Below are 15,625 nucleotides of genomic sequence, written 5' to 3'. Positions count from 1 at the left end.
TTGGACCTGAAATCATTACATGTGTAGAAGTGTTTAGTAAAGTCTACACTTTGTGAAGGTATGGCGTCTGGCATTATTTGCTATTAGCCTATAAATCTTTATGGATGTAAACCCAGTTTATTTATGCTGTTATTTATGTCCAGGACTGACTTCTGGCTAACCAGTCACTACCCCCAAGATTATTTTCTCAAGTACTGAAACCAGGTTGGCTGTCTGCCAATTCTATGGAATTTCCTCCGTTTTTCATGCACTTTTAAGTAAAGGGTAGTGTTTTTTCAGTTCTTCTAACATGTATTAGGACTGAAAAAATATGAAATGAATTTAGTCTGGAAAGGAGAAATTTTAGAAACAAAGTCCAGTAGGTAGTATATACGGGCCACAGTACGGGCACTGTGCATGTAATAACTCTGTTTATGCTTTACTACTTAGGAGTTTGCTAGTAGTGCCTAGGTAGTCCAATTCCTGAGTCAGTTCATGGAGAAGGAACCAGCTGGTTGAAACTAAAATCTAGCAAAGCACAAAGCCCTTGATTGAATAAAGCACTTTGAATAATTTTAAATTCTGTCTCTCTTGATTGAAGGCATGTACTTCATTTGGTCAATTCAATCTGCACTTCAGAAGAACTATAAGTTTCTCACTGACATAAAGCTCTCATGTTACAGTATCTGTAAATAATTCTTTTTCTCTCTGTTTCTCTCTGAAACTTCTATTTCTTGTTGGTATTCAGTGACATAGCCTCAACTCTGAGGTATATTACAGAAATGAGTTGCTGAGAGTAATGAATATAAAGCCTACAGTTCCTAGGTAGCTCTACATGGTTGTGCACATACATATTTTTAATGCTACCATAAGAAAATAGTTTTTCACACAGTATTATCACTGAAAGAAGATGAGCAAGACGACTAGTGCACTTGATAAATGCAAGTTCCCCACTTGCTGTATTAAAAATGCATAGATGCTAGATACATTTCTGGCATTCAATGCCAATATATAATATAAAAATTTGGAAATAGTGACAAAGAGAAAATTAATCTACCAAAGAATCATTCTATAAAGATTTTATCTTCCTCACCAGCTCCTCTTTTCTGGAAATACTATTGCTATCTATAGGAATTTTCACAGTTGAACCTTCAATAAATAGAGGAAAAATTATCAATGTTGGAAAGATTCATAACTGGAAAGAAAAAGAAGCAAACAATATTCTTGGCTTTCTAGAAAAATCACTGAATTTTAGAATTCAAGAAGATGGGATTATTGTTATAGAATTTCACTTTCAAAAGGGATGATATGGGTAGTAACCTACAATAAGTGATGTTACTCAGACAAACCTGATAGTTGCCCTAAATTAAATTTCTCTGACAACTTTATGCATGTTTAGTCCTTACTGAAATTTTTGAAAATATGGAAATCTGTTAGTAACTACCATTATTAAGATTATTATTTTAGAATAATTTGATAGTTAAGAACATAATTGTGTTTCATATATTTGACAAACAAAACTGAGAAAAAATATTTCTATCATTTTAAGAAATAGTAAGCAAGCTACTGGACAGCTTTACATTGGAATCCTTATGTTTAATACAAGCTGGAAAACGAAACAAAGTAAATGTACATTGCTTACATTTTTGGTTGACACTGAATCAACGTGCATTTCAAGTATGTTGAAGGATATCATGGAAATACAAAATAATCTGGAGGGTAATGGACAGTTCTAAATGGGGTTTAAATTTAGATAAACATTACATAATGCATGCAAGACAAATATGTAAGCATTGTTGCTGCAGAGTGCTAGATAATGTTGGTTAAGCTCTTGAGCTCTCAATATTCCTCCAAGTCACTTTTCAAGCATAAGTAGATGGAAATCTGATTGCAGCATTGCTGGAAGGGGACACTGTAAGATCCCCTGACTCTGTGCTTATAATCTCTTGAGTGTAGCTGGGATCCATGTACAGGTTTACCTACCTATCCAAACAGAGAAGAAAAGAGGTATCAGTAGCAATACCAGTGGTCCTGCAGTCTAGAAAGCTTGGGCTTCTTTGAAAATCAGACCCTGATATGAGTCCAAATGAAATTTCTCATAGCAGTTATTCAGTTAACCATTGGTCCTGCAGTACTCATTCACTCGTGACATAGACTGGTAGATTTAGGGGCTCTGCAGCTGTGGGTTCATTTTCTAATGTAAGTACAGCTTGATTCCTACCACAGGTATGACTTGAATTTATTGCTGTCATGATTGCATTGAAGACCACTGTGGACTCATCAGTTAGGCGGCAGACTGTTCCTCTAAATGTAATTTATTTTTAACACGTTAATTTTATATTGGTTTGAAAGTTTTCAAGCCCTTTTGAGACATCATACGGAATATTAATGGTAGGATAATGCTTTCAGGTAGATACACATATAAATACACATGGCAATTCCAAACTTAGTAATGCGTATTATGTGATACAGTTGATAAGAATTCATTTTCACAAACTACTCTCTGTTGAATTAAAAGAAAATAAATCATTAAAGTTCCTTTGATGTTGGTTAGAACTTGAATGCAGCATTGCAAAGCAGGTCGATATTTTCCTATACTGTTTTGTAGTTTGTGGGTTGGTGCGTACTTTCCTGCATAGTTTCTATTTTGCTGCTGAAACTACAGATTAACCCTTCCTGAAGAACGTGTAGAACAGCATGCAAAACCTGCAGAAGTCTTTTTCTTGGCTCTGGGGAGATGAAAGATTTTTGAGTTTTCTCTTTCAGAAGTTCCCATAAAAATTTCTTGTTGCAGCAACGTATGTGGAGTTCTCTGGGGAAGAAAAAAAAATCTCAAGTAGTGGATGATTTTGACTTTATATATCAAGTCACAGGCTTAAATGCCCCTGAGTACTTACTGATAATAAACAAAACTTCAAGACTTTACAGTGACAAAATTACTCCAGGGCACAAGTTCAAGAAATACACTTTCCTACACTGTGTAGAGTGTAAGTGGAGCAAATGAGTTGCATTTCAGTAGGGCTGTCTGGCTTTGGTGTCTCTCCCTTACAAAAGTTGTCATTCAAAACTAACATCCGTATCCACAGTCTCTGCTAATAACCCCACTAGTGGGGGAATGCAGAGCAGAATACATGTAAAGCAAGTACAACAAAGCATGGTGCCAAGCAGGAGTTACTCTAAGCAGGCAGTTTGGAAAACACACAGGCAAATCAAGTGTGAAAGTCAGAATGAAAAAAAAAATAAATAAAAAATAAATAAATAGCAACAGAAAAATATTAGAGTCTGCAATAAGTAAGAATGCAGCAAGTGAAAAAATGTCTGAATATACAATTGCAAATTGAGACCAAAAAGTACACATTGCTAGTTAGCCAGTAAAGCATCCAAATGCCAAGGTGCTAAATAGCAAATAATGCAAATAATGATGAGTGTGTGATCACAGATGGAGTGTGCAGCCCTGTGTTATACAGAGCTAGATGCTGCCCGCTTCTCCTCTTCTTTCGGTATTTGCCAAGTGTCATTCGTGGATGATGCTCGCTGAAGAGGCCAGCAGGGAGATGTCTTGGTACAGACGTGTGCTCACGTTTCTGGCTGGCTGCAGCTACAAAGGTGGCAGAACAGCAGGAAGTGAAAGGCAAAAAAGAAATCAAAGGTGAAAGATAAGGCAGCCAAGCAAAGCAGCACTCATTTGCCTTCTGTTCCACCAGCTTCTTCCTGCTGTGACTTGCTTCTGCCCAGCTTCACGTGGCTAAGCTTCACTAGCTCATTCCTTGAGTAACCATGCCATTCCTTCACTGCTTCAGTACGTGTTAGACGGGATACTTCTTGGGTGTAATACCACAAAAATTCACAAGCATCAATTAACAATTGGCAGTATGTTTTCCTGATGCTGGTCATTTAGTATACATGTACTAGCTTTCAAAGTGTCTACTGCAGCTGTGACAATAGCATTAGACTATTTTTATGTGGGAATAGTCTGGTTGTTCTATCATCACAAAAGGGTGATCAGAGTCTAGTTTATCCATGTGCAGACTACATTATTGTCTCATAAAATAATGTCCCAGTGCTATGATTGCTTCATTAGGTTTACGCTACATAGACATAATTATGCAGGAGCTAAGAATAGCTCATCTAATTGAAAATAATGATTATAGAGAAAGAACAGTTTTGATTACTGTTACTAAGCGAGCACATACCGTACAACCATTCATGAACTGCACAGAACACAGAATATGGGATTATAACATGTGTTTGTTTTGATTAACAGTTTCTTTCCTGATCCTGACTACAAGTCAAAGGTGTTATCACTTATTTCCTCATTATAATCTTCTTTTTGGAGACCTAGAGGGACCAATGAGAAAGCAACATAAGCTGATATTTATCCATTAAATTGTGACAAGTTAAGCTTTGAAATAACTTTCAACATTTATCCACAGACACATTTTGGGGAGGATGTAACTTAAATCTTCTTCAGGCACCACAGATGAAACTATGTGGTTTTTTTATGTCTGTGTTTATACTAGTACCCTATGAGATTAAGCATCTTTTTAGAAATGCAAAATCTGCAATACTGTTAATCTCTTGGTGCTCATTCAGTACAATACCTACATTTAATTCTTCCTGTGTCTAAAACTCTTCTTTATTCCTTGCAAATAAAGCTGATTTTTTACATAGAAATCACTGAAAGTTTGGGGGTTTCATTTATATGGCTGCTGTTGATGTTATCACCCAGCTTTTAGGATAAAAAATGCTGCTTTTGTTGTCCTGCTAATTTATTCTTACTTAAATGTAAGCTTTCTGCTAGAATGCTATGAGAAAATTCCTGAGATCATAAAATTGAATATAACTGTTTTTAGAAATGTTATGACTCTCTCTAGAGGCTCTGAAAAACTCTGCTGTTTTGCCATGTTCAGCTTCCCCTCAGTTCTAATGAAGCATTTTATAGCTCTAGGCTATGTGCTAGCACTGCAGAGATGCAGAGATCACTGCCATCAGGAATTTTTATACATATGACCATTTAAAAAATGAAGTGGTGAGGGAAGATGGGACAAACAGCAATGCAATTGTGCAGTAACACAGCTATCCATTTGCAGAGTCAGTAGTGACAGGCACTTGCACAAGCTCTTCTTGAGTCTTTTTTAAAAATAACAGAAGAAAAAAGGGGGAAGCAGAGTGAAGATTACTTTATGAAAGCATTCCAAACTCTTGTCTTGACTTCAGAAAAGTTGCCTTTTCAGATTGTTTTGGATTTGAAATTCAGTGAATTACAAGAATTTAGAAGTGTTAAGTCTCCATTTATATACCTGGAGATTTATTTATTTATTATATATATTTATTAATTTATATTTATTTATATAAATTTAAATATAAAATGTCAATTGAAGCATCAAACATGTTTTCTATCTGATTCTTTTCCAACATGGTCTGACTGTGCAACACATTTCTCAAATTTTGGGGACAATATACCTCAATTTTGCCCTTCCCCCAGCATTGAATGTTAACTTCAAAGCATTGTAAAGGTTGTTTTAAAGGCATGCCACAGTCCCTTTGAGCACCATGTGTCCTAGTCTCACAGATGCCTGTTTGGGAGTCAGTGTAGTGTCCCAGTCTGACCTTCTGTACACTTCTGTGTATTAGCATTTGACCAAATAATCATAATCTCAGTTTCAATTAGATACCTTGTTGTTTTGTTTTTTTTTTTTCTTCTATTGAGAAAGTTAAATATTAAGCTGAGTTGTGAATTCTGTACCTACAAGTAAATGTGATACAAGGATGAGCAGGACTGAAAAACTGAGTAACATGTTGATTGTGGAATACTTTGATTTGTAGTTATTCACAGCAAGTGGGACTAACTACACTATGCAGTGCAGTGCACAATAACTAAGAGCAGCAGTACTTTACTCTCACATTATTGATGTAACTCATAACAGACTCCTCTGCATATAAACTGTTTTCTACTCTGTACAGAACTGCACATGCTAGAGCTAAAGCTGATGCCGCGGATCAGGCCGCTCAGTCTGCTCGCCAGGAATGTGATATTGCAAGAGCAGTTGCCAGAGAACTTTCACCGAATTTCTACCAACCAGGTAATTATAGATTGGTTTTGTTTCATGGCTAGTCTTTTTTCTTACAGTAGAAAGGTTCTGTGTTAAATTAAAAAGTTCATTCCATTTTGTTGTTCATACAGAAACAGTAGTTATGTGACTGTAATGAAGACTGCATGTTCCTTAGGGTGATTTTGTTTTCATTTTTTAATTATTTGTTGACTGTTGCTTTGTATAAAACAGTGCCAAAAAGTCAGTATCAAGCTTTGTCTGAAGTTAATAGCTTCTTCAGGATGATGTCAACATAAGACTTCAGAGAATATAAATCAACAGAAATTCAGGTTGTTTCTGTATCGTGTTTATTACAGGAACACGCTTTTTACTGTCTGAGGGAAATTTTGACGGTCTTGCTAGCTAAGGGCTGAGTTCTGGAGAATGCTTTGCCATTGCACATACATAACTTGAGAGGGACTCTTTCCTCTTATGCCTGTGGTGCTCAGTGGAAGATTAGTCTCAGACTCAGGATATCATAGCATCAATTCTGTGTCACACTGCAACATATTTTCACCTGTCATACGGTTTGGAAAGTTGATGTAAAAGAAGCAATGTGTTTTTTACCTTGTTTTTCTGGTGTCTTTCCAATAAGTTAATATTTTTGTGTACGGCTCTTTAGTTTAAGGTTGAATAGGTAAAATGGATCTTCACTTATGCAAGTTAATGTATTTTCAGAATGTTGTCCTTTCTTTTACCTATCAAATGAGTTTTGATATCATTTATTACTTTTTGAGGACTTGACTGCATTTTTATTCAAAAATAAATTATTGTATATACTTAGCATAATCTGCAGATACAAACCCCTTTGTGCTTAAAGGTACTACTACATAGTACAGACCCTATAATTGAAGAACTATCTTTTCAACATTTTCTAAAAATCCACATTTCCTTCATTTTCAACGTATATCACTACATATAACTGGTTCATAAGTCATTATTGTCAGTTAGCTTAAACAACACTTTTTTTTTTTTCTTTAATTCTTAGTATTCTGTTGTAGAGAGCAACCCCATTGGCGTTAGGAGAGTTGGGGCTTTATTATTTTATTTGCTTAGTACATAAGTCAAAGGCTGGTCACCTCACACTGGTTAGAATCTCCATTCCCCTTATCAACCATTCTTTGTATCCATCCTAGTTTAAGTGTGTCTTTCTTTAATGTGGATGACCAGAACTATAGGCGGTGCTCAGCAGAAGTAATTGCAGCAATAAGACTTTACTGGCTTTAACATGGTATCAGTATATCACTGTTGGAAATTACCTCAATACTTCCTCTTCTGTGGATTCATCATATCAGTAGCCCACATTGACTCCTGTGATACCAAAGTCTTTTTCTTTTTTTTCATTTTTTCACTATTTCATTCTTTCATCAACTGATGAACTCCCATTTTATAGCAGCAGTTCATCTTATTGGTCATTAGTTAAGAAGTTCAGTCATGAAGAAAACTAGTAGCAAGGACCCTGTCAAAGAAAGCTTGACTGAGAATAGAAGTGAAGGAGTTAAAGCACTTGGAGTGAAAGTATTTCAAAGCTGCTGAATCCTTGAAATAAGGAAATAGCTAGAATACTCAAGAGAAAATGTAAACGTGTGATGGTGTGAAATGCGACACCAAGAAATCCACCAGATAAAGAATTTGTTAGGTGTCTTTTTTTACTTCCTGCCACTGGATAGGAAGTAACATTGATGACAAATTGGCTGAGATCTGGGGAGGGAAGGTGTAGGATTCTTATTTTCCTCTCACTTAAACTTTTCTTTCAGTTACCAAAGGAAAGGGTTTGTATCCTTTCCCTCATTCCAGCTCTATGTGTCTACAGTGAGTAACAAAACACCGCAACATCTTCTAACTCTATTCTTTGTATGGAAATGTCTATCAATTAGTTAGCTATTTGTCAAAAGATAAATATCTCTTTTGGAATCTAAATTTTACGTTTCCTCATTATTTTCAGGATGGCTAAATGCAGGATATTTGTATACATTTGAAAAGATTGTTATTCCCTTTGCTTGGATAACTTCAAGATGCTGAGATTTTGACTAACTTTCATGTATAAGTTGCAGCAAAACACCACTTTTGTACGTCATTGTGATGCTTTCCAGTATTACTGTGTCAGAGAGCCTTCTCATCCCCAGTGCTCATGATGTCTTTTTCAGATACACTCTTCCAAAGCAGTGCCAGTTAACCCTGAGGCTCACATGTACAAGTGCTTACTTATTTGCATATTTCTCACATGCCATACTACAAGTGATAGGGCAATATTAGCAATAACTTTTGTCATTTAAGATAATAAAATAGACAAATATATTTTTTAAATATTTACATTCCCTCACACAAACAGCAGCAAGAATCTGCTCTTCAAATACCATTTTCGTATGTTTGAATGAAAACTAGGTAAGCATTGTTGCCTACTAATGGCAATTTCTCAGTTTTCTTCTGTTGCTTGAGCTCTTTATTTTTACAATTCCTTTTTAAGCTTCTGTTAGTGCTTCTAAAAACTAATGACACACATTGTATCTCAGTTTGTAAAACTATTGTTAAGAGAAAGCTTACCATTGTGCTAAATTGTCTTGAAAATTACTTATGGTGGGAAAGCGTAATTTTTCTCTCTTTGCTTCAACTGCTTAGAATGGTAAACAAACATGCTGTCAGCAAGAACTAAATGTATGTACCAAATCAACAAGAAAGGGAAAAGAAATGTGAAATACATATACATCTCCGTAAACAAGTTAAGCATTTTTGTCCGTCTTAAGGAGTGATCTCTGCCTGCACTATCTGAGACCAAAGTCCATATAAATATTTGAAAATCTTTGATAAAGCTCTTAAATTTCAGGTTTTGAAAATGCAGCCTTCTGGGCCATATATCCTAGTATTATACACAATTTATAATTACAGTGAGTATTCATAACTCATTGTACCATGACAGTTCTCACTTCCCAATTACTTTCTCTTCATTTAAATTTTATGTTCATTAAGACATTCATCAGAAGCTGCCAAGATGTTCTAGCTTTGTAATGTAGTTCAAAAGGAGATTGAAATGAGAACAAAGCATTAGGAAGCAAAGCAACATTCAGCAGGTACAAATAATTATGTCAGTCTGAATCATGAATGTTGAGGTGACATAGGAATCTTCAGATTTAATTTGCACACTAATTAATTACCTTAATATTTGCATATAAGGAAAGCAAGTATGAATAAGTGTGATTGAAAAGGTTGGTGCCGTGGTCTAGGGGTTCATAAGGTTGCAGGGAGCTGTTTTCTCTAATCTTGTTCATGCTGGACTCAGACAAAATTCTGCTAGTGGTTGATAGCAATGAAGATAGAATATCTTTGTAGAGCCCTACCCTCAAGGTTGTAGGTTTTGCACATTTAGCAGATGTTGTGGACTTTATTGAGGCCAGACTTTACAGACCTTTTTATTGCTAAATACAACGAATTTTGAGAAATCCCAGCTCTGACCTGTTTGGTTCCTCTAGGGATCACTAAACTTGTAGATGTGTCAGAAAAGAGCATGTCAGAAGAGGAAACAAATGAAACCTGAGCTTTTTCTCAGTCAAGGGAGTTATCCAAGGACAGTTTGAGATTTTTGTATTTTCTCAGAGAAAACCAGTAAAAGTAGTTTTGTGTCTCTTGTTAAAGCCTAGAGAAGGGTAAATAACTAATTGAAGTGATGTATCAAAGACATAACAGAAAAGAAAGGCTTTTGGTACCCAGTAAAAAGGGAGAAGATTGTTCTAGTCCTGCATAAGTTTAATGGACGCTGTGACTTATCCATTCATGCTAAATTCTACAAACCATCTCTAGCATACACTCTTGTAAACACGCTCTCAGGAGGTAAGCTAAAGTATGAACTTGCACAGACTGGACAGCTAAGCTGTAATTGTCTGTGTACATATATATCCTGCAGCAAATGTATACTCTTCTTTCATTCAGTTTGAACGAATAACATTTGATTAAATGAAAGAGGGGTAAAACTACTTTGCTGCAGGGTAAGAGCAGTCTGGGCACTTTACCGTGGACCAATTAAGCTCTGGAAATTCAAATCTGAATTGTTTTATGGCAGATTATTTATCAGGCCAACCACTTGCCTGAAGAACACACGTGGCTCGTGAGAACGTCTTCCAGCTTTTGACATCCTGAACAAGGCACAAAAGAAATAGAGAAGCAATTTAGCAGTTAATTCTCGCTAAAGAGATGGACAGAATTTTAGGTGAAATATATGAGCAGGGAACAAAGATTTTCTAATAAAAAGAATAAGAATTTATAGTTTTTACCAGGATTTTTTCTTATTTTGTTTGGATACCGTTACAGCAACACTATCACTTAACATTCTGACATTACTGGTTTCAAAAATAAAAGTATTTTAAGCAATAGGCAACTTCTGATGGTTTCTAGTGCCTTAAAGAGAAACTGCGTTTTACATTTTCTTTTGACCAGTAGTTGACGTCTATAGCCTCGGAAGAAAACACATCCTTCCCATCTTCCTCCTCTCTGCCATCTCCACCTCCTCCAGTTCACAAAATGCAAACTCCATATGGACAGGAAAGAGAGATTTCTTCCTGATGCTAATTAACAGGAATGTACTGGCTAAATGCATGTGGACCAGGCCAGATATTTTTATTTTAAAAGCCAATTACAATGAGCATTTCCCCCTGATTATAGTTACCAGCCATGCCATCAGTTTGTGCCTTAAAGCATAAGGAAGCTCACTAGTTATTCTTAGTCATGCAAGAGCCTGTTCATTTTCTGAAATGATTTGACATACGGCTTCATCATCCTCATGCAACTGTTGTTGGATTCTTCCTGTGGCATCTTTCCTGTACAATTTATTATTTCCATCCTCTTTCTACATAAGTCTGGAGAACCCTATACTGAGGCACTCGTGTTTTGTCTGATAATCAAAGAAACAAGGTGGGCTAAAAGAAAAGGTGAGCTTCAAGCTTTATTCTTGTTCTCTCCTTTATTTTTATAACTATTGTCTGACCACTTGACTTCCAAATTTATCACCTGTCTTGCCAAACCCTAGATACAGATGCCCTCACCCTTCCACATCTGTTGTCCTGCCCACTGACAACCACTCAACTCACTGGGAGCCTGCATCCATCCTGCCCCACTGTCACGCACATGCTAGCTCAGCTCGCTCCTGAATGCATCTAGGTTAAGAGAGAAGGGAGTTGGGAGAAGGAGAAGAAGGAGAAAGGAGAAAGGAGAAAGGAGAAAGGAGAAAGGAGAAAGGAGAAAGGAGAAAGGAGAAAGGAGAAAGGAGAAAGGAGAAAGGAGAAGGAGAAGGAGAAGGAGAAGGAGAAGGAGAAGGAGAAGGAGAAGGAGAAGGAGAAGGAGAAGGAGAAGGAGAAGGAGAAGGAGAAGGAGAAGGAGAAGGAGAAGGAGAAGGAGAAGGAGAGACTGCAAAGGAATGGCCTTCATTCTTCCAGAATGCTTTCTCAGTCACTCCAACATACTTTTGAGTGACATAATCAAGTGACTTGCTTAGGGAAAAAAAGCATGTAATTAAATTTAAAAACTAATAACAGAGAGCCAGCTTCCTGTAGAGAAATAAAGCTGTTGAAATTACTGTAATTTTTACAGGCTTCCATTAAGTACTGAGCTAGTTAATTTACATCTAGATACAACTATGAAGGCTACAGAATCTGACTGTGAAGCTAACCGGTTAGTCAGGCAACTAGCCTGGGCTAACTTGGGTTTTGTCACTGCAAAGTTGCTATAATGAAGTACCTTCTTAAAGCCTTCTATAAAGCCTCTGAGCTGCCACCACGGGAGTTATGAGAGAAGGACGTCAGTGCTACCTTAGCATTTTAATTGACTCCTGTTTCCCACTCAGTATTATTCATTTGCCCTCCAAAAGATCCATTCCTTCCAGGACACAGAACCTGACCACTGTTGTCCTGCTCCAGTAGATTTCTATATTGGTCCGTCCCAGTGTCCATTAGCCAAGGACAAGATGAATTAGGGTCTATCACATGGGTGCATTATCACAGCATGTCAACATTTCCATTATAAATGCTATTTATAACTGTCATAAATATTTGTTCCAAGTTGAAATTCGACTAACAAGGTCTGTACTGTGGGAACTTTACTTATAGTGCTACTTTTCACTAGAGTATGGAAATTTATTTTTAAAGGATTTGATTATACTAGTGCAGATTTAAATTACGTTGAAAAGGGGTTTTGTTTTTAAACATGTGATATCAGTTATACTGGGCTGATGAAAACATCAAGTTCTACTTGACCACAAGCAATTAATACTTGCTGCTGGTCTGTGGGCTTCTTTGCTGTTGTTTCTATAGGAAGTGGGGTGCCAGAGATGTATTTCAGAGGAAAGGGTAGAAAAAGAATGATCTTTGCAGCTGCATTCCACATTTGCGAGGGACAGAGAAATAGATGGATAATATACAGAGCATTTCATTCAAAGAAAGTCTGCAAGACTTAAGGTTACCCTAAAAGCAGAGAGAGTTTAGAGAGAGAAAAATACGGTGTTTAAGTTATAGACCTGCATAATACAGAGAAATGCCTTTTTCAGAATGGTGTGAAAGATCATGGTGAGAATTTGGAGAGGATGAAGATTTCTGCATTTTATTCATGTAACAGTTATTCTCTCAGATCTTAATCTGAACAGGAGTCAAATCTGGAACTGAAACATAGCCAGCATGGAAATGGTAGTTGATTTTTTTTTTTTTGGATGGTGAGATTAGACAGGATGAAGAGTGTAAGAAGAGAAGGAAGTGGGACCAAGAACAGAGTAATCTGTGATTCTCTTCCTTGAAAGTATGTTTAAAGAGGGTAAGAAAAAATGAGGGGAAAATAAGAGGATGAATCATAGAACTTAACAGAGGAAAAATGTTCCAGAAGTGTATGTGGCCAACTGCGTCAAAGGAGGTTGAGAATAAAGTACCGGTACTGAGATACGATGAAGCAATCAGCAGAGGCTCTTCAGAAAGTATCATTTGAGGTTAAAAAGGTATTTGTTGGTTGCTAAACTGTGAAGTATGGGTTAAATTTGGAGAAGAGGAGCAGTAAGGGGTTATTGCAAACAGAGTTTAGAGGTGAAAACCTAGAGTTTAGAGATGAAGAGGGAGAACTGACACTGTAAGAATGGTAAGTGACATGGTGATTAGGGGGGTTTCTTAAAGTACGAAAGATCAATAGTATCTCGGGAAAGAAGCCACAATAGGATGGAGAGCTAAGCACATGCCCTAATCTTACCAGAATTAAACTGATTGGTGAATTTGTGCAGTTATGGCATTTTCAGTTCTGTAGTCAGTTCTGTTACCCCACTTCATAAGTTTCGTAATTGAGTCCATTGCTAAATGTAAAAAATCAATTTTGCCAGAAGTTCAATGCAGCTTAATGAGTACTACCATGTTTTCATGAAATACTGTTTCTTAATATTGAAAAATATTAAATTAACCCTTTTCCCTCCAACAAAATTCATAAAACCTCATATTGTAAAAGCAGTGAATTTAGGATCTCTTTATCTGACTTTTGCTTTTGCATCTTTCGAGTTCATAATTCAGTGTGTTTTTTTTCTACAAATGCAAGGGGATAACAGAAACTTTTTAAAAACTGAAGTCTTCCATTACCATATGATGACATGATGAATCACAGTGACAAGCAGTTCTCCCTTTGAAATATCTTGAGTTTAAATAAAGGCAGTATATTCCTGACTAGATTCCTGACTAGAATCAGCAGAGTCTGAAACCCTGTCTAGTTACTTTCCACATATAAATCATTCAAATGTAATTTCAGTTGTTTGAAGACATTTCATGTCTTCCCAGTACGGAGTCTAACTGTTACTTGTTACACAAGCATAAGAAATGCTTAAATGGATTGTCCTGAACCCAAGCCCTGGGTGCATATCCTAGGCTCTGCTTTTTTATTACTCCTGAAGCTCCTAAAGGTGTTCAGAGAACAAACAATGCAGGCACTGTTTCTTTGTCAGATATGAATTTTGAATGAGCCCAAAGTTAGAATTACTGGCGAAAATTTTACTTGGTTATTACATTTACTAAATAACAATACTGTTGTATTGAAAAGCATCTGATAGCTATGAATGATATTTTTCTTGTCTTCCAAAAACCTCTAGGTTGTGTCATTTTGTGGTTTCTTAAAGTTGCTTAGTGGAAGTGGTTCCTGTTTTAATCTGAAGCTAATTGAGACGTATCAGTAGAGCATCTACTATAAATTAAGTAATTTCTAATATCTGTGTAACATTGCGTATGTGAACAGATGGACCAGGAGCTTGAGGGTTGGTTTGTGTAAGAAATTTTGTATAAATTTTTTCTTAGTATATGGTATCAAATCAAAAGGTAACAAAATGCAAAACAGAAAACCCTGCTCTTTCTTCCATGTTTGTATGTGGCCCAAGAAGCAATGTACATGATACAACTTCAATAGTCTATTATCAAAGCCTCGCTGGGAACTGGGATGCTCATGTTGAGAGCTTTGATGTTAAATAGAGAGGCAAATCCATGTATCCTATGCAAGAGGAGAGAATAAACTAAGAGAACAATAAATATTAAGAGACATAAGTATTTTGGTTTTGATTTAAAATATGTTAGCCTAAATCAGTTCCAGTTTTAATCCTGAACTAAAATAAACTGTATATTTTAGATTTAAAAAAAAAAAAAAAGATATGACAGTTACTAATTCATAATGTTTTCAAAAGGACTTCTTTAGAACTTCTTAGATAGTTTTCCTGTCTGATTCCAACAGGAATACAGGAATACTGGAGGTTGTTGATGAGGGGAAAAAAAGTAATAAATGGAAATGTAAAATAGCAAGGAGAAAAAAGCCAATAAAATGACATGGAAATCTCATCTGATTCTTCACTAATGACTAGCTAAATATCATGTGTGATATGTTGTGTGTTTTTATAATATGGTGAACAACATTATTTAAATCAACAGGCAGTAGTGAAGTGGTATGTTGCAAACACAAGCTGGAACAGAGTTCTCAGTAACGTTTCACAGACAGCAGAAAGTGAGCACTGCCATTCACACCAACAGCCTCTCACCAGTTGCAAGCTAGTTGGCAGAATTATCAGACTACTTAAATTGAAGACAGTGACTTGCTCCTCAGAAGTGCTATGAGACAGCCTTAAGGGCTGACAGACTCAGCCAGTTGGAGATGAGATGTGAACCTGCTCCTGTTGAGGTCAGTTGCCAGACTCCCATGGAGCAGGGTAATAGCCATGCACCTGAAATGTGATCCAGCAGGAGAAGCGTCTATTCCAGGCTGCATATACAGAAGCACGTCATGGAGAAGAAGGGTAATGGTCCCTTCTCTGCATGATGCCAGTGACATGCACTCTGAAATAGTGTCTATAGCTTTGGGCATCGTCATACAAGGCAAGTGTGAACATGCTGGGAGAAATGTAAAGAAATATAATTTTGCTGGGTAAAGAGGGCTATTACGCCACATTAACAAACTATATACATACTTATCTCTTCAGAGAATATGCAGTGGTGATGAGAGCAAAATTACAGCCTTTCACTTCTGCCCATCCTTTATGATAGACATAAAGGAGCTTAAAAAACACCACTGCT

At 36.5% G+C, this 15,625-nt stretch overlaps 1 protein-coding gene across 4 annotated transcripts in view; it reads left to right on the top strand.

The window, feature by feature from the left end:
• JPH1 (junctophilin 1) overlaps nt 1-15,625 on the top strand; it is an 89,075-nt gene that overhangs the window by 48,394 nt on the left and 25,056 nt on the right. For all 4 annotated transcript variants that reach the window (XM_084281980.1, XM_084281982.1, XM_084281979.1 and 1 more), the window contains exon 3: nt 5,944-6,062. In XM_084281980.1, coding sequence (XP_084138106.1) covers nt 5,944-6,062 — 119 coding nt within the window. The remainder of the gene's footprint in view (nt 1-5,943; nt 6,063-15,625) is intronic.

Source organism: Netta rufina (assembly GCF_964035555.1).
Source record: "Netta rufina genome assembly, chromosome: 2".
NCBI lineage: Eukaryota > Metazoa > Chordata > Aves > Anseriformes > Anatidae > Netta > Netta rufina.
This window is presented reverse-complemented; position numbering and strand designations above follow the sequence as displayed.